The 20,172-nt window shown below is 37.2% G+C and overlaps 2 protein-coding genes across 3 annotated transcripts in view; one reads left to right on the top strand and one right to left on the bottom strand.

Annotated features, from left to right (window-relative positions):
* KIF15 (kinesin family member 15) overlaps positions 1–11,820 on the bottom strand; it is a 35,085-nt gene extending 23,265 nt beyond the window's left edge. For both annotated transcript variants that reach the window (XM_085538221.1, XM_085538222.1), the window contains exons 1-13: positions 11,740–11,820; positions 11,509–11,548; positions 10,280–10,463; positions 8,930–9,006; positions 7,805–7,842; positions 7,023–7,120; positions 6,493–6,672; positions 5,582–5,791; positions 5,365–5,490; positions 4,423–4,545; positions 3,592–3,715; positions 1,921–2,012; positions 980–1,189 (exon numbers count right to left, since the gene is read on the bottom strand). In XM_085538221.1, the coding sequence (XP_085394347.1) occupies positions 980–1,189; positions 1,921–2,012; positions 3,592–3,715; positions 4,423–4,545; positions 5,365–5,490; positions 5,582–5,791; positions 6,493–6,672; positions 7,023–7,120; positions 7,805–7,842; positions 8,930–9,006; positions 10,280–10,463; positions 11,509–11,548; positions 11,740–11,758 (1,521 nt within the window). In that variant the 5' untranslated portion in view covers positions 11,759–11,820. The remainder of the gene's footprint in view (positions 1–979; positions 1,190–1,920; positions 2,013–3,591; positions 3,716–4,422; positions 4,546–5,364; positions 5,491–5,581; positions 5,792–6,492; positions 6,673–7,022; positions 7,121–7,804; positions 7,843–8,929; positions 9,007–10,279; positions 10,464–11,508; positions 11,549–11,739) is intronic.
* Positions 11,821–12,040: 220 nt separating this feature from the next.
* KIAA1143 (KIAA1143 ortholog) lies at positions 12,041–19,853 on the top strand. The gene is made up of 3 exons (XM_015854170.2): positions 12,041–12,161; positions 12,674–12,833; positions 18,353–19,853. Exons 1-3 carry the CDS (start codon positions 12,054–12,056, stop codon positions 18,562–18,564), a joined length of 480 nt encoding a protein of 159 aa, XP_015709656.1. The 5' UTR covers positions 12,041–12,053; the 3' UTR covers positions 18,565–19,853.
* The last annotated feature ends 319 nt before the right edge of the window (positions 19,854–20,172 follow it).

The raw sequence follows: 20,172 nt of genomic DNA, 5'->3' as shown, positions 1-20,172 counted from the left end.
TTATTTTTTTCAACAGTTTTTATTTACAGACCACACTATACACATCTGGTTGTTGCTCTGCCACCTTTAATGAGCTTTGAATTGTAATGGAAGAGGGGGAAAAAAAAAGGTATTCTCTGGAGTGGTTTAATCTTCCCAAATGTTTTTTATTACTTTTCTTGGTCCCCTGAAATCTGCCCTCAAAGACAGGAGAGCTATAACTTCCTTGTTTATTCTTTTACTGGTAACAAAGCAGCAGAAACTTCCCCGATATTCCTTTTCAGTTTACACTCTGAGCTTTGCTTTCCTAACACCATCCCTGTATGCTCTGGTAATGCTTCTACAGTCCTTTAATGCCTGCCCTGATTTTTGTACTACTATTTTTTCCCATTCTCTTTGAAGCTCAGTTATGAGACCCATTCTGATGCGAGCTAGTCTTCTTATACAACTGCTACTCCTTTCCCCAAGTATTGAAATATTCTTGTGCTTGTAACAAACTGCTTTTGAAGATCTACTTTCTCTCTTTAGTTTCTTTGTTCTCTAGAGCTGCCTCACAAATATTATCCATGAATAATCTGAAGTCTCCTCTCCTCAAGCAATACCCTATGTTAGCCCATCTACATTATTTTCCCTGAGACCTCCTGCATTATTTGCACCCTGCTGTTTTGCTCTTTCAGTAGATGTCGTGGAGGTGTCTTCCTATGAATAAGTATTTGTGATTTCACTGAGACTGGGACCTACTACCTAACTTCAATAATATTGCCTGCAGCATACTCCCCCCACCCTTGCTAGATTTTCTTATGCAAACACTCAAAGCTTTTAAACCCACCTTTCCATGGAGAGAATTCTGCTTTTAGAGAGCCTTCTTTATGTAAAGAGGCATCACTTCATATCCCCCTATTTCCTGTCTTTCCCAAAGTGGTTGAATCCATCCATCATGTGAGCTATTCTCATAAAACAAAATCATTCTAAAAAGGAAAAAAAAAACAACAAGACTTGCCTGTTCTCTGAGTGTCTGCAATTCCTTCCTCATTTCACTGAGGAGATCTTCTTGCTCTTTTGGCAACAGACTTCCCCCAGCTTCTTTATGCAATCTCTCCAAGCGAACAATGTGGTCTTCACGGAATTTGACTATCATTTTATTGGACTGAATAAATTTCTCCTTCTTGGCACACAAGTCTTCCAGCTGAGCAATTCTTTCTAGTAAATTCTTGGAAAAGAAATACATAGGTTATTGGAAAAGTGACAGTTGCACCTGATTAATGTAAGGTTTAAACATCACCTACATATGTAGGCAAATAAATCATGCAGAATTCAGTTAACAGTACTTTCTAGAAATAGATAAACTATCATTCATTAGGTGCAGACCTGTTCACACCCAAAACTCAAATTCCACACTATATTAATTGAAAAACTTTACTTAGAAGCAGCTCCAATGAGATTCTGTGGACTGATATCCACAGACAGGGAAGCACATCACATGCACTCCTGGAATGTCTCTTTTAGTTAAGTTTCTTTCAAAAACAATCAATTTTTAATGATCCAGCACTGCACCATGATACGAACTAGAGCACAGCAAAACAAATGACTGGCAGGTTTACATCAAAAACACAATGTTGATCCAAGCACTCTGAGATGTCCTCAAAACTAAGTGAAACAGAAGTTTGGTTTTCTAATTTTTTAATGAAAAAAAACAAACCATTCACTCAACTCCTAAACCTAAACATACTAGGAAAGCTTACAGTTTGTCTGAATTTGAGATGAAAGATTTTAGCCCAAATGTTATTAGACTCGTTTCCTTGTTACTAAAGCTTATAAGCTTTGGACAGAGTATTTTTATTCAAGAAATAAAAAATAAATGTCAATTGATTTCAGTTTGCTCACTGGTCTTCCACATGAGAATAAAGTAGAATGCATTTAGGAATATCATTGCTTTCTTACCTTCTTCTCACATTCTGATTTCTCCCAGAACAACATTGCTTCAATAAAGTTGTTAATGTAATTTATATTTTTTTTCTCCTTTTCAGCAGCATCTGCAGAGTAAGAACCAAATGCCAAGTTTATTAAAATATCACTTAATCACATACACATAACATGACAGCTGCATAAAGAAGATTTCAAAGAATTCTTCAAGCAACACAATTCCTATACAAAGATCATGTTGATACACAGGGTAAAGAAGTTCGGACTATAACTCTTAGTCATCTACACATGATTATACGGAACAGAACCAATGTACATAATTTTATAATGAACTTTATAATGAATTTTATAATTGTTCACCAGCTTTACAATTAACTTTTACTAAATAATCAGTTTGTTCAACTGAGTATATCTGATAAAACGTAAAAGCCCTACAAAATGAGTTTGATAACATATTACTGACATCATTATTACACTTTGCACATATTAAAAGTACACTAAGAGCTAAGGGAATTCAGAAAAATAAACATGAATTAAGTGGACTTAAATTGGAAGTAAAGCATTCACACAAGGATTTAAATGGATTTAACTAATCAACTTCAGAAACTGAAAACAGCTTTCTTTGCTTCATCCAGGCAAGTCTACTTAGTTATAAATACTACCTTATCCTCAATTAATAGACTAAAATAATGCCATTAAGTTCATAAAGTTTGTAGTAGGAGAATTTGCATTTTTGTGTGATCAAGTATTACAAACATCATGATTTATCTGTACAGATTAAATACACATTTTATAATATTAGCTATTTCATAACAGCTCTCTTCAGTGTTTAAGCGTTATCGCTTGCTTTCCTCAAGAACTCTGTCACAAGCCTAACAACATTTTTGAGCCCTCCATCAGTACCCTACGAGCGACAGTTTTGGTGCCCCCATAATCACTGACTTTCTACAATTTAAATGCATATCCTTCTGGAGAAGTTTTTCCTTAGGAAAACTCAACCACAGATGCTTTGTATTATGCAAGTCTTTCTAATTTTTGTAGTATCTTTTGAAACCAGATCTATTTCTTGTCAAGGTCAGAGAAATGGCCACTGGGGAGCAAAGCAAGTTACAGGTCTATCGCCTCGTAATCAAACATTATATGTTGTATATATAGTTTATTTCCATGAAGAAAAGTATTGCAGCTATTGCAGTTTATCTACTAATAAACTACTAAGAGAAAAAATATATCTAGATAAAAACATTACCATCTTACAAGGAAACAAGCCTTTTACTGCAAGTCAAACATTCTTATTAAGATCTTCATGAAGGGGCAAAATGGGGAAGAGGAAAAAAAGCCAAGCCTGAGATTAAAAAGAAGGCAGATTCAATGGACATTCTCAACAACTTAGTGTCCCTGCAATCTAAATATGCCAACAATCATATGTAGATTTTTGGTTACTGGAAGTATTGGGCAACCTACCACTTCTTTTAGTATTATTTCAGGAAACACAGCCCAGTACTTAAACTTTTCAGAGTGGTGAAATAACATATTAAGAACTTCTGCAAAATATGGGATGTAAATAGAGGCAACATAAAATACAGGCAATCTCAAAAATCATAAAACCACGACAGGCATTGAATTATACAAAGCTCCAACATACTCTCAGCTACAAAAGAAGCAAATCTACTCTCTACATCCAACTCTCACCTTGTGATACAGAAACATCACGCATAGATGGCACTGATGTAAGTTGAGCAAGTTGCTCTTTCAGCTTCTTGACTTCAGCTTGCAGCTGGTTCACATTTCCTTGTGTGTCTTCGTTCACCACAGCCTTTCGTAAATATTTAAGAGAAAATCATGAGAAGGTACAAATAGAAAGCTTATTAGAATACACAGTTAAAAGAAAATTGAAAGACTACAAAGCAATTGAACTACTGAGAATTCTTTTGGTCTTTCTTATGGAAGAATTCATGGCTACATGTTCAAGTTACTGAGAAGCCAATAATTTACTTCTTATGATTAAGAAATGTAAACATTTTCTGTCCAGTTAACCCTAGGTAATTTTGAAAAACAAAGCTAAGCTGTATATGGTGAATAAAGTAGTTTCTGGAAAGAAGTAAACATACTTTCACTCATGAGACATTACTTTTTTGATATTAGCATATAGAGAAACTGGATGTATTGAATACCACTGACTCTAAACTTGCCACGAATTTTAGTACGGATATGCTTATATTTAATATTTTCTAATGCAAGTGCTCAGAGAAGAAGCAATGAACACAAACACAATCCTGAGCCATTGTTAAGCCTCCAGCAGTTGATCCAACTTATCATCAAAAGCAAACAAATTCTTTTCAAAAATAATTTGTAAAAAAAAAAACACAGGAAAAACAAACTTAGTATTCTAAGATGTTACATTCATTTCAATGAGTGATAGCACAAGAGTGTTTTAATGGAGTTATCCTGTTTGTAGATACATAATTTAAATCATAAAAAACTGTCTGATTCAACAACAAAGACACCGAGGTTCTTGTTTACCTTGTTTTTAATCAACTTTGCTCTCTGAGCAAAATTAAGAGTTGACAGTGTTTCACCGAAACACCTGGATCCTGGATGGACATTTGCAATTATACATGTTTTTGCATTACCACCAAGGGAATCCTGTTTAAAAAAAATCCAAAGAAATCAGCTTTATTTGCAGGTTTGGGGCTACACCAGAACAATGCAAAACTGTGTTACACTGAAGTGGTAAAACTCTTCAGAGGTCTTTGCTTCTAAAGCATACATAAAACAGATGGAATGCTGAAGTTTTGCCATTTTCATTAAGAATGGGCATTGTAAGCAAGAGAAATGTTATGCACAACTGTGTCTCATAAGGCAAAATATACTGAAATTAGTAACTGTTCAGATTTCTAGTGACTGCTGGCATCCCACAGAGAATGCTTCATCTTCAAATGCTTCAATCTTTATTTTCTGATCAGCTCAAAAAGAATCCATGAATTTTCAAATAGGAAAATAATAGGAAAATAGAGTAAATTGGCCAAATGCTGAATATCACACCACACATCACAGCATACAAACTGATTCTAGAAATTCTGTCATACATTTCAACCCATCTGTAATTATCACTGATATAGAGTCCCAAATTTGAATTCCCAAATTATAAGGAAGAAAACATACGCTTCTTTATCAACACTTACAAATATGTAAATAGGAAATGGAAACATAAATAAATTTCTTGTCTTCAGTTAACAGCAGTAAAGCATCTGTTTAGGCAAAAAGATACTTTTCATGCTTTCCTCCTCATGCCCCATACTATACTACATTTTAATGTACCTGTGTTCAGTTTGCCAGAGCTGAATTTAAAAATAGAAGAAAAAAAAAAAAAGCACCCCAAAAATATACACAAAAAAAAAGCCCTAACAACCAAATACTTTTTCTACCTCAGTTAGCATATAAAATCCAGAGGATATATATTACCCGAAGCAGAAATGTGAGCTTGGAATCTCGATAACAAATGTGTCTCTGTTTTCCATTACCCACATCAACAAGTGCTGTGATTACTTGGCCCAGGCAACTGAGTGATCGATTTATGTTACCTGCTTCCTAAAACAGAAAGTAGAAGTGAGCGGATCTGGTGGATGGGACAGGGCAATACAACTGTAAGGTAAGATGCCACAGATAGTACAGAACTAACCTTCAATCTCACTCCTTCTGTATGGGTGTCTTTTTGTCTCTCAGACCCTGCCAAATCTACCAGGTTGAGAAGGGAAGACCGAATGTTAACAACATCATTGCTTTTCTCCATGGATTCCACTGTGATAGTGAAAACTGCATGTGATCTTGAGGATTCTCTGTTCATCGAGGTTGATGCTACACGACGATTTCTCCAGCCCATAGTTAATACCTAATTAACAAACATGAAAAAGATACCAAACAAATATTTCAGGCAGGACCTGGTATTTACTTGAAGGTGAGGTAAACAGTAGTAAGTACACTTCAGTGCAAGAGCTTTCAAATATCTCAAGGACTAGCTTGTCCTTTCTGATATTTTATATAATATATTACATAAAAAATATATACATACTATATACAGGAGATAGAGACTCTACAAAAGGCGAGGAGGAGGAATATTGTACAAATAGATAATCAAGCTAAATAAAAAAATTAATTCCGATTTTAATTTCTTTCCTCCTAGAGTGCCATTGTCCTTTCAGAGAATAACATATCCAGTACTGATACGTGTTAGCAGTACACAAGGAAAAGAATATTTGAAGTTACAGAAGTACTGCACACTTCACTCTTGGAGATGTCAACCTGATAATTTCTGAAACACACATGCTGCTTAATTAGTACAGGTTGTAATTATTTTCTGTAGCTATTTCAAAGATGTCTAAGAAGAGTATTACTGAGAGATTATGGTGATTGCAATTCATATATTTCACATATTTTAGAACTATGTGATTTCTTAAATGTGCTTTGGAGAAAAGGAGGAAGAGGACGTCACAGACACCATGCAAAAAATGAGTGCTTAAATTAGAGAAATATTTACCAAATAAACCGTTAATCAAGATTGAAAGTTCAAGCATTCAAAAGTGGCAAAAATACCTGGTACGCTTCAGCAGCAGATGACAACACCTGTTCAACAGCACCATCAACAAATACCCCCTTCTTGATGTGTTCTCTAAGGAAGAGTCCGGCTGAAGCGGAGTCTAGCAAGTCAAATATCTGCTCATTGTAGATTTCAATAAAAGAGCATTTGCAGAGAAAACTCTTTCCACTGCCAGCCTTCAAAACACAAAAATTTACACGATGAATGCACTAAGATTTATTAAGCTATTCACTGTATGAGAGTGATTTTATTTTTATGAAGCTGTAAGCTTGCTTATGTATATTCAGCATATTACGCATTTCTGACATCCCTTGATACTCAGATGACAATCATCACCCAGAAACCTAGATGCATTTTTAGACTCAAAACAAGCATGCATGTATCTGAAGAACTAGACACAAGTGCTTCTGATTTATAGATTTTAAGCAAGCCAGCCATAATCTCCAAAACTTAACTTCTACACACCAGATTACAAACCAGCCTTAGCCAACCTCATACTACGTCTGTAAGCATAAAATAAATGTACCTTTTCTTTCTCACGCTCGATTAGGAAAAATAAGTATTCAAAGCTCCGTGGAATGACTCCTCTTAGACTATGAGTGAAATTATCAGAATCAGATGGTCCTAAAGAGATTTTTAAATAAAAAAATTGAATTAGTTGGTATTACTCAAGTGAAATGGTTGCTTTTTTCCAAGGTGCCATTATAGAGTACTGCAGTAAATTAATTAAATTAATTAATTAAATTAAGCCATATAATTTTTGTTATTTCATAACTTTTTGATGTCAACTGGAATATTAATGCATTTAATGTTACCACTGCACAAACAAAATACAATGGGTTTCATATATTGAGGGGTTTAAATTTCTATCATGATACAAACTGAGAGTAACTGTGCCAAGCTCCACACCATTTATTGGATACAGGGAAAAAGTCTTCAATAGTGAGGGTGGTGAGGCACTGAAACAGGCTACCTCGAGATGTGGTTGATGCCCCATCCCTTAAGACATTCAAGGTGAGGCTGGATCAGGCTCTAGGCAATGTGATTTAGCTGTGGGTGTCCCTGTTCATTGCAGGGGGGTTGGACTAGATGACCTTTAAAGGTCCCTTCCAACCAAAAGGATTCTATGATTCTTTAAACCTTAAAGCTACCTACAGAAAGAGAAAAATCTCAATCATCTCCAGCATTTCAGCCAAGGAAACATTTCAACTCCAGAAAAAAAAACATTAAGAAACTGCTTACTCACAACTTCCATACAGAGCCCTATACAAAGATTAATATAAGATAAAGCTGTCTTACTGCACTTACCCATCATAGTAAAAGTTTTTCCTGATCCAGTTTGGCCACTAGAAAAAAAAAACAACACAAAAGTAGTAGTAAGACAACGAAGCATCATCCCAGCTCTGATTTTTTAATTAATCTATATCTTTTAACGAAAGCCGACAGTTTCAAATGTAAGAAATAGATGATTAAAACAAAACCACAAACAGAACCTGAGAATATACGAAAATAGAAGAGTGAATTTTGACCATGTTAGATAAATTACCTTTTCACTACCCTATTTGCTCCCCTCTTTTCCTCCCCCCCACCTTTTCTTTTGCATTTCCATTGGAATGGGAATAGTGGAACTCAGCATTAAAATAAAGGCTTTCAAATAGATACATAAAATCTCAGAAGACTGTGCCAAAATAAATAAGTTTAATGTTACTCAGTAGCATACGTAAACTAACAATTAAAATCCTTTCAAGTTGAATATATCCTCTTATTATTATCCACAGTTATTAATAATGCTAGAGAAGCTTCAGAGCAATTTCATTTGTTTTTTCCATGCTTAGAAATAGTAACAAAGTAGACTTCAGTTTTGCAAAAGCTGTTCCAGACTAAAAATAAACAACTACCACTTCCATAAGATCAGCCTTTCAAGATGGCATTTTTAACAAAAGTGCCTACTCAGTTTTCAAAGTGAGAAAATATTTTCAGTTAATGTCACTAATTTGGGATATAGTTTTCCTCTGAAAACTTTGAAAGCTGAAATTATCATGTCTGAGTTCTCCCAGAACTAAGACTAACTGAAGAGTTGAGCTGACAAATACCGTCAGAGCAATTTTCTTTCGATTTTATTATGAACATATTGAAATCAACTAGCTTTCTTTTTAATATCACTATAAAGGTTCTAGTTTTTAGACACTGAAATGAGTTTGCGATCCGCATTGTTGACCTTCAGTACTAAGACCGTAACTTCTACCACCAGATTTTTTAAGCGGAACAAGACATACTTCAATAGTGCAATTTCCTACATTGTTTTGAACTAAGATAGGATTTTCAAAGCCTAGTCTAACATGAAGCAGACTCAGGAAATTAAAACCACTATTAGTCATCAATGAAGTCTCCTCAAATAGCGTAATTGCTATGAAATGCGATTAATTGACTTACTATGCAAAGATGGTTCCATTGTAGCCATTCATACATGATTCAACAATACTTTTGGCCACACTTGAAAATACTGATTCCTGGGGACAAAGCAAGGAGAAGGAATTTGGCTCCAGTACTTTAAGTATCTCTTCTATCAGCCTTTTCTACGTGATAACTCTATGTAACATATAAAACAATTGCATTCTTTAAGGTCAGACAGGTTATCATGACCCTTGGAGATCTCTTGCAGCAAAAAAGTCATAAAACATTGCAAGTCTGTGGTGTAGAACACTCTCTGTGTAAAAAACTTTCTATTCCTATTTGATAACTGAAAGAGCAAACTCGCCACAATACGGTTTCAAAATGTTTATTACGTATAATATTAGTTTTTGTCTGATGTTTACTATAATTATGTGGCTTATAGCCATTTCCTAGACATGCACGAAAAGCCTAGCTGCAAATGATAGCTGACAGTGTTTCGTTTTCTTTTAGAGATGCTGTATATGTTATGAGTTCTTATGACATTTATTAAAAACTTCACAACTTCTATGCAGAGTTCTGCATGAAGATGGACGACAGGATGCTGTCACAAGCAGTTCATCATGTAAAAGACAGATGACACTTGAAGGATGACGCTGCTCCTTTATTAGAATACACTTTAAGTCAGCACTATTAAAGAGAACTCACTCTTACTCCTTATACAACCAATGCTTCATGTAACCAAGGAATTAATCACCATTTGTAAGGATATTGCAGAAACAACTCAGACAGATTACTTCCAGGTTTTCCCATTAAGATTATATTGCAGGAAGGAGAGAATTCCTTAAGGGCTTAGAAATATAAGTGTGGTGCTTGTGATGTTAAATGAAAATTATATTCAGAACTTCAAAAATGCAAGATTAAATTGGAGCATTTTCCCTTTGGTATTACCCTTACCAAGGTCATTAAGACCAAGAAGAAAAAATTACATACAGCTATTATAAGGCCATAAACTCCAAACAAACAAATCGTATCTTTAACATCAGTTATTGGCTACCATCTATTTTTGTGTGATTATCTCCACAGGGCGTTATTTTCTGTTCATGTTATTACTGTCATATTTACAAACAGAAGCTTTAATTCTAACACGAGCTTTGATTAAACAAATTAATGGTGCTTAAATATGCATAAAAACTACTCAAAAGTGGAATTCAGGGCCTCATGTCTGAACTACAACCATATATTACCAAATAGAACACAGCAAAAACTAAGACCCCCCTACCCTCCAAATATACAACCAAAGGGATTATGTCTTTAAAAAGGTTTAACACAGCAGTTGCCAAAATCTGGGGAAAACCGGCACTACCACTACAGAATTCTGTACGTTATTACCTGTGTTGTCTCCATATTTGCAACATAATCAAAAGTGAAGATCTTCGGCTCAGGCTTCGAATGGAGACGGATGGTGTTTGATGAAAGAACAGATAAACACAAGCCTTGATCTCCATCAGTTAATGCAGTTCCCTCTGAAGGGGGACGTACTCTTACGTAAACCTTGATAGCATCCCCTTCAACGCTAAATGAATATTTATGCATTAGATTTCTTTGAAATATCAGCTGTTTGTTAGAATTACATTAGAAAAATCAGATTAAGCACCTGAAATCATACAAACATATTTCCTCTAATTACAGACCTTCTGGCTGTACACACGAATTCATTATATGATACAATATTAAAGCTTACAATGTGGCAGATTAAAAAGGAACATAAAGCTGGTGGGATTTGTTGTTTCTGCTTGTAAATACAGCTCTAAAGGAACACATATCACAGAGAATTTGAAGTACAAAGAGAGGGGAGGAAGAGAGACCACACAGACCACTGCAGTTACAATGGGGCTTGAGCAATTTCTAAGGCTGTAGATTTCAAGCATCCTCTTCATTACAGGAACTCAGAAAAAGATTACACAAACGGAACACATGGTTACATATATTACACATATATTACAGAAAGAAATCTTGCATTTTCTTTGCTTTTCATAGGGAGAGAATAATCAATTCACAATCAATGATCTGATCAAGGACAGCAGCTCCTACAATTAAAATCTCCCCGGCCAATTTCACATTAATCAGTGGACACAACAGTTTGTTCTTTGTTGAACACTCTGAAGTAATGCCTCCTATTTTGTTATTCTGGCACATGACATCTGACACGGATGTTGGCGGTAGGGCAGAGGTGGACCTTCCCACCAATGAAGACTTGACACTGGATTTCAGACATCTCACTAACTTGACAAGTATTTTGTCATACAGGGCAGAAACTGTGTATATTTGGAGGGCTTTTTGTCTTTCTTTTAGCTTAGAACTCCTGCACAGAAGCCTAAAAATCCCTCAGAGATATAGTAGAGCTGGTGGGAGATCCAAGAGCTCTAAGAGAAATCCGATGCCTCAGAACCACACTTTGATTTAGGGATTTTGATTTTAAATCACTAAGTTGAGATATAGACAGTCCTGTGTGGGAAAAACACCGCGTGAAAAACTCAGCGTTACTTTCTACAGTGACACTATTTGCACTATCCCCCCCCCACACACAGAGTTATTCGTAGGAGCCAATAATACTTTACCTGGATGAGTTCATCACAGGCACCGCGGAGTCACGTAAATCTACAAAAGACGAACAATAAAATGAGGTAGATGAAAGGAATTACTGATAAATGCCCATATAAATGCTCTCGGGGACACCCGAGATGATCCCATCCCACGGCCACACACCACAGCCCGCTCAGCTCAACAGCCCTGAGGTACCCCCAGCCCCTCTCAGTTGCACACCCTGATCACCCCCTTATCCCCCTCACCTCTCGTGCCGGGAGCCATGATCCACGGGAGCCCTACAACCCCCCGCCCGCCCCCTGTCCCTCCAAAATGGCGGCTTGTTTGAATTTGGCGCTAAGAGCCGAAAGCAACGTGGCTCCTCCCCTATCATGAAGCCAACAAGGGAGCGGCCATTTCGTTACACGATCCCTTCCCCTGTTCTGCATTCTCTCCTCTCATTGGCTGGAAGCATTGCTGCCCCCGTCACGTGATGAAGGTATAGGAAGAGAGGCGGAAGTAGGAAGCGTGCTGGCTGTTCTTTTCCGGTTGCCGTCCTCCGCCACCGGAAGTGGCGGCCATGAGCAAAAGGAACCAGGTCTCCTACGTGCGGCCGGCCGAGCCCGCGTTCCTCAGCCGCTTTAAGCGGCAGGTCGGGTATCGGGAGGGGCCCACGGTGGAAACCAAGGTAACGGCCTCCATGAGGAGAGGGGCTTCCTTCTCATTGCTCGGCATCGTGTCCCTTGTAAAGGGTTCAAATGGTCTTTAATGGTCTTTAAAGGGTTAAAATGGCCATATCAGCTGATAAGCTGCTACAGTAGGGGCCGTAGGGCTTGTGTGTGCTTTTTATTCCGTTACATAAGACTCTGTAGCAATGATGGTGTATTCTCTGAACAGTTGTACTGAGTCCTACGAGCCCGTTTTAGTTGCCAAGTACAAGCAAATCCGTATTTAAAATACATAAATAAATATGTTTGTCCTTGCTGGACTGGGGCTGCAATAACACACACTGGAGGATGTGACAGATTTGTGTCATTTGGGCAAAGCACATTGGAATACATTGAAATACATTGGAAGAACCTGGTACTGTGAGCTGTGCAATGGCTTGCATCACTGCTGACCTGAAACCAAAACCACTGCCTTCTATTTTTCCAATTGATTTATATCATTTTTTTTTTTGCTTTTGTTTCTTTTCTCTAGAGAGAACAGCTTCCACTTGCGGATAGTGATTCTGAGAATGGCAGCGATAATGAAGATGAGCAGCCTCAAGTGGTTACCCTGAAAAAAGGGGACTTGACTGCTGAAGAAGCAATGAAAATTAAACAGCAAATCAAAGAGGCCTTGAAGTCGAGTGAACAAGGTGAATTTCAAACCACTAATTTCTTACTTCATATAGCCAAAGCGAGAGAATCATAAAAAGGAGCTTGATGATCTTTGCTTGTTTTCTATCATTTAATATCACCTTTGATTCCCAATCTGAAGTAATGTCCAAGCTGTCTGTTTCTATATGGTTGAAGCTCTGTTTTTCTTGATGGTGCGTCATTCTACTTCTAAAGCACCACGTTAATTTATTATTGATAATAATTGGGGAGTAGGGAAATGGAGTGTCATTAGCTTGCTGTATATTCTTCACATCACCTGTGATAACTTCTGAACTCACTAATCAGTTAATTAACCTTGTTCAATGGTAGGGTTGGGTGTATTAGAGGCAATCTTATGATAATACGTATGTAGGAGGAAACTCAAGTTAGTGCTTCAGAGAAGAGAATGACTGGTTTGTAAGCTTAGTTCCTCAATGAGTTAACTGGCTGCTCCACATCAGTACTTTCTTGAGATCATCCTCAGTGTGCATTGTGACTTGCATAACTAGTAGGGCACATGGAAAACAAGTAGCAGTGCTGCAGTGTGACTTTAGATGTGAAAGAAAGGGGGTGAATGAGATAAACAGAAGGTTTTCATGGATATAGGGAGTGACATGAAAGGAAAAGGAGCCAAGATCTTTAAAGCAGGTTTGGAACCTAAAATCAAACTGCAGTAAACCAGACTAACTTATTTCTGCTGTTCCTTATGCATCTTCTACACTATTTATATGAATATAGAAAAATATTTCGACTACCCTTTTGGTTATTTTGTATTTATTTTTGTAAATTTAGACTATTTCACTGAAAACAAAGTTGCACAGATAAACAGTTTTGCTTTTACACTGCTTAAAAGATAGTAAAATAAAAAATCTGGACTTTGTTTCATTGCTTATCTCTTCTGGAGATAATAAACTATCTAGAACCTGGGGAGAGGGTGACAATGTGTTCAATAACTGATGCAAGAAAATACATAGAATCATAGAATTACCCAGGTTGGAAAAGACCTTGAAGATCATCAAGTCCAACCGCAGCCTAACCATAGTACCCTCACAACCCTCTGCTAAATCATATCCCTGTGCACCAGGGATGCCATCTACAGCTAGTATGGGAAAGCTGTTGTTCTTGTGGGTGTATGACAGACCACTGAGAAGATTGAAATGCAACATTTCAACTAAAAGTAAGGTCTTGTTTCTCAATGGGAAATTGATAATTTCATTGTATTGTTCAATCTCTTTGGAAAATCTGTTAACAGCTTAACATTCTTAATAGAGTGAGCAGAAAAACTCTTGTTAATTCTATTATGAAAGTTAATTGGTGTTGCAGTTTGTATAGCTGTTGCATGATTTCTTTTCAAAAGTTGTCCTGTCATTCTAGTACCGCTAGAAATTTCATCTGACTGGAAAGAAATGGCATTCTTTTGGAGTGTTGGTTTCTTTTTCATGTAAGCAGGTTAGTATTTGAACGGTCACAGTAGGAGGAAAAATGATTTTGTAAAGCTATGCAAGAAGAAGTAGTTGTCCATGAGAATCTATTGAGGTGGAGTCCATGCTGTGAAAGAGAGTTCGAAAGCAGCTGATATACTAAGATGAATACACAATGTGAAAATGGAAGTGTATTTGAACAGAGCCACTGAATTTTTCTGGTGGAAAAAGGCATTCCTGAGGCATAAATATAAATCTATGTAGTAAGAATAGTAGTTTTGAGTCCCTGCTGGACTTCAGGACCTCTGCTTTTGCTTCTTCATTCACCAAGGGATAACATGCACTTGAGGGAAAAAATCTGCAGTGGTTGGTAGCAGGACTATTAAAATGCTATACTGTGGGTAGTGCTGCTCTCTATTCTGCATGATAGTGTTACTATCTGCCTTTGCTGTCACTCCGAGGTCTTGCTTTTGCTTCTTGTTCTTATGAGAATACACATGTCAAATGTGTTTGTATGTATGTGCCTCTGCTGTGCAGAGGACTGAGTGTGAAACTGTCAGTGAAGATCTGGTGCTGCAAGTTGCTGAAGGCTTCTTCAAGTCTTTGTCCATCTTTGCCCTGTCAGCGGGGAGATTTAAATGTAGAGGTTTTATTTCAGCTTTATAGCCCAAGGCAGCTATTTAAAGAATCACAGAATTGTAGGGGTTGGAAGGGACCTCCAGAGATCATTGAGTCCAACCCCCCTGCCAAAGCAGGCTCCCTACACCACATCGCACAGGTAGGTGTCCAGGCGGGTCTTGAATATCTCCAGAGAAGGAGACTCCACTGCTCCCTGGGCAGCCTGTTCCGGTGCTCCGTCACCCTTACTGTAAGGAAGTTCTTCCGCACATTCATGCAGAACTTCCTATGCTCCAGTTTCTGGCCGTTTCCCCTTGTCCTGTCTCCACACACTGCTGAAAAGAGTCTGGCCTCGCCACTTTGCCCCCCACACCTCAGGTATTTATAGACCTGGATCAGGTCCCATCTAAGTAATCTTTTCTCAAGGCTAAACAGACCCAATTCCTCTCAGCAGAGCTCCTCTCCAGCAGGTCTTCCCCCAACTTGTACTGGTACATGCAATTATTCCTCCCGAGGTGCAAGACTCTACGCTTGCTTTTGTTAAACCTCATCTCGTTTCTTGCTGCCCGGCTCTGCTTCCAGCTTAATAAAGAGGATTTTGAATAATGTGTTAGTTTGTTTTCTTTATTGGAAATTGCCACTTGTATAAATTAGAATTATAATGAAAGCTTGACATTTCGTGATTCAATTAAATTTCACATTTCTTTTATCTCGGAGTAAAAGTGAAATGAATGTAGCAGATACCACACCATAATATATATCCCCAAATCGAATCATCAGTGAAATGATGCAAAGACTGAAAGAGAAGCAGGGAAACAAATTTCAGCACTGCTAGTGTTTCCTCCCACCATCTTGGCATCAGTGCCAAAGTGCCTTGGTAGATCATAAGTAATACACTGCTGACTATCCAAAACCAAGAAAGTCGATCAATGTCCTTGCTGCACTAATCTGCCTCCTGAGGCAGGGCAGAGTTTTTTGGCTTTTGCAAATAGAGTCATAGAGTGCATTTTTACTTAAGACTTGACCTTTGCTGTATGAGGAAGAAAGTTCTTCCATACTGAAATATTTTATCAGTGGAGATCTAAGCTTAGAGGCTTAGAAAGAAGTTTTCTGTTTCTCTGATATTGTTCCTGTTGCATTCTACACACTGGGGCTAGGGGAGGAAAAGAGAGGGGAGAGGCAAAGAGATTACAGCCAATGCTGTCTGAAGCATCAGACCCCTTTAGCTTACACAGCTATTAAATCACATTTAGGGTTTCTGTTGCTCTTTGCCATGAGGAATCTAAATCAGAGTTAATTTTACAGATCTTAAATAACAAAAACATGCTCAGTGTTTTCATTATTTTCCCCTTGTAAATGTCCTTGTAAATATATGAGTCTGAATATCTGAGAAAGGTTGGTCGTCTTATCTTCCTGATAACGGTATGTGGGGTTCCTGTAGTAAAAGCTTCCAAAGGGATGCATAGAGGAGGGTGAATAGAAAGAATGCTGGAAATTGCTGATCTGAAGTTACAAGCATAAAAACATTAAGAAATTCACCAGGTTACCGTGCATTTTTTCCAGCCCTTGTCATTGAATAGTTCTGTATCTTGAAATATTGTTTATTGGCATTTGGTTCCTCCTAAAGCCTAATAAACCCACGTGGACTGAAGCTGACTGCTGAAAAGTTGGGCTGCTAACTATGCAAATAATGACTACATAAAAAATAAACAAAAAAACTGTTTCTTTTTCAGGTACTCAGTTCTACTCCTCTTGTAAGATATAAATGTAATTAATAGGAGAAAGGAGAAAGTTCTCTGAATTTGTGGTTTCATACATTGATGTCACTGGTGAAACAGGTTTTTCTGCTCCATATCTGAAAATGCCAGCATAGAGGTTTGTGACAGATGTAAAAGATGACTTAGCGTGGTCACAACTAAACTACCAGTGATGGTTTTCTGCCTCTTTTCTTAAAATAAATGGATTTTATTATTTGTCCTGTTGTGATTTTACATCATTTGTCTTTTACTTTCTCTGTTTCAGTGGATTTATCAGAAGTCCTGCTGTCTGTAAGACTGTTACAGTCTTTTATTGGGACTCTGTTTTAAGAAACCACCAATGCTGAGTTTGCTTCTCTAACCTTATATTTGCGTTGTTTAACACATTTCTATTTCTGAGGGTCATCAGTATGAACAAAAAAAGACAACTGACATGTTGTAACAGTCTGGTAAAATCAGAAGGGATGAAGTGAAGTTTTCTAGCAGCTGGGAAAGACAAATCCTAATAAGTCAACACAAATTTCTTGAGCTCCTACCTCAGAGTCTTTCAAAATAGTATATTCTGTTCTCCTTCTCACAATTTGCTTAGGTAAGCCTGTGCCTGCTGTGTTTTGTCAGCTGATTGATTCTTTGTCAAGCGCTGCTGACACATCACAGCTCTCTGAAGTTGTCCTGGGCTTCCTGCTGAAAGGAATGTCCTTGAGCACGTACTGAAATTTTAACACTGTTTTACCAGGCCAAGAGCTAAAATAGAGGCAGTTATGTGGCAATATATATATATATATATATATATATATATTGTGTTTTTGAGTCTTGACTTCTTAGCCCAGCTTCCAAGTGACACACGGTGTGATATGTTTACAGAATTAGTCATTTTTCTCTCCCAGAATTTATTGTAGGCATTTCATAAACTTATAAATCAAATGTACATCATGTAACCACCTAGTTTTCCATGCAGATTGCACAGTGGATCAATTGACGAATAAGCTTATCATATGCACGGCTTATTTTTGTTGGTTATTATGTGCGAGTGTAATGCTGAAATGTTTTCAGAAATCCTAGTTAGCCGTTTTCTGCATAGTAGTGTTCTTTCATAAACTACTGGAGAAGTGTACGTAATGTAGAAGTCGTTGACAGAACTGGTGTTCAGGTTTTTACAATAGGTTTCTTCAGAATCTAAGGGATTTGGTGTTTGATTATTTGCTCTAGTGCATGCAGAGAAGAAGAAACAGTTATTTCATTTCAAGGCGTAGCATATTAGAGTAAAATAAAAGCTCTGTGCCTTATAGGAGATATTTTGTTCTTTAAAGAGCTACTATAGTTTTGAAACAAGTGCATTGCTGTTGGTTTTACAAACACTGATGGGGAACTGGAGGATCATGTAAAGCTGTCTTCTCCATTTTGGTAAGTGGTGGAGGCTGGATTGTGTGGGAAAAGCTTTACTGCTCACAGTCATTGCAGTTAAAGCTCTGGTTAATGGGAAACTGTTTCTTAGTAAGAACAACAGGAGAACTGTCTTCAGGCGTTGGTTGTCATGGAACAGATCTGTGTGCGTCGAGGTCATTTGTCAATGGAGACTGTGTAGTCAGAAAAAACCTCTACATATTCATGTTTGTTTTATTCTAGCAGAGGTTTCATTAGTCTTGGTTTGGGGAAAAGCCAATAGTGAAGTTCTGTATGTTTGTGTGAAGTTGAGTTCTCATTTCATTCCATTCATTATAGACGGTGAACCAGAATCTGCTGATGGAAAAATCATGTTCAGGAAACCAGCCAAACGTTCATCAGAGAAGGTTTTGGACTTCAATGTAAGTTCAAGTAAGAAGATGAAACAGACAAAGAAAACCGACAGAGAAGCAACTTCTTCTCAGAGTACAGCCAAGCAAGTGAAAAACAGCAGTCTTCTCTCATTTGATGATGAGGAAAATGATGATTAGGACCTGTATATGTTTAGTTATCCTTCCTGGATACGTCGATTTTCTTAGAAATTTAAGCATGATATCCAAATCTTTTCTTACTTTGTTATCATTCAACAAAAGAAACACTGCATGAGCAAAACTGAGCTCAGACTTTACAGTTCAGGTGGAACTGTAGGAATAGTATCTCACATCTTTATTTTTAAAAGAGAGTTTAAACAAATGTGTCAAAGCTATTTGAGGTGAGTAGCATCTCAAATAATTAGCTAAATGAGTAGCAAAATATACCTGTACATATCCAGCTTGAATATATTTTCAGTCAATTCATTTTAAAATGTCCTCCATTCGTAGAATTCTGTTTCCCTTCCATCAGTTGGGCTTAGTTGAAAGTTGTGTACTTTTGTTTTTTACTTATTATTGTCTTAACATTCAAAAGAGAGAGACTTCATTGCTATGGAACAGAAATTAATGTCTCTTGCCTCGCATATTAACAGAAGCTTGCACTACATTTTGCACGTATGTCTTGGCAGATCAGCTCTTTATGAGCCCTCTTGCAGTAAGTGAGCCCACAGTTTCTAAAATCATGTAGTCTTAATACAGTCTTTCGTGAATGCAGTCCAAGACGCATCAAATTAATTTGAATTGATTGTGCTGGCAAGATATAAAAAATTGTGATTGTATCAACCAGTGGAAAAGAAAGATGCCTAAACCCTTTGAGATCAGACACTTTGGTTACCACACTGATGTATGATGGTGGTGTGTGTAGTCTAGTTGGCTACATATGTATTTGTAATTTGGGGGGATATCAGTTTATTCTTTAACAAAATGCATTTTGTCTTGAATCTGTGGAAAAGTATTTTAATTTTGTTTGAATAGGAAATTGTAAATGGGAAAATGAAGTCAAGAAATAGTATGGCTGTGTTAGAAGGTTTTAAAATGTTTTGACTGACCGTGTATAGTACACTGAAAATGACCATTTCTTTACTATTTATGTAACGGGATGTACCAAAATTAAATAACACCGAGATGCTGATGGGATTGGGAAGCACCAAGAGGTAGAAATGGGACTAATGAGTCTGAAATGTCTTGAATATATTGTGTGTTCTGTAGCCATATTTAAGCAAGACTGAGACTGCTGCAAAATTAACAGCGTATGAAGCAACGAAACCAGTTCTTGTGCTGTGCAACAGGTCATTGGAAATTATTTGGGCTGTAAAGCTTCATTGAGGAGCAAATTTGAAGTTGCTGTGTGAAACAGCTGTTTTTAGTTTGTGAATTTGCTATTAAACAATAAATTATGTTTTCTGAAAGTGGTCCAAGGATTATTTAAATTAAAAATTCAATGCATAAAGTGGGATTTTTTGGAGTCATCCAGTAATGAAGTCTATTATAATTGCTACCTGTCTTCATATATTACAACCTCTTACAGTATGAGATCAGATGTTAGCCTGCCTGCTATTTCAACTCTCTGCGAGGTTGCCTCATTTTGAAAACAAATAAGTATATTGGTCTTTCAGAAGATAAGAACTAGATATGGATACTAAGTTACTTCACTTACTACTGTGGCTTCAGTCTGATATTACAACTGCCAGAGATGTGCCATGTAACATTCTGAAGGTTCCCGTGAGG

The sequence above is a fragment of the Coturnix japonica genome, chromosome 2 (genome assembly GCF_054131305.1).
Source record: "Coturnix japonica strain WE chromosome 2, WE-NBRP24, whole genome shotgun sequence".
In the NCBI taxonomy this organism is placed as follows: Eukaryota; Metazoa; Chordata; class Aves; order Galliformes; family Phasianidae; genus Coturnix; species Coturnix japonica.
This window is presented reverse-complemented; position numbering and strand designations above follow the sequence as displayed.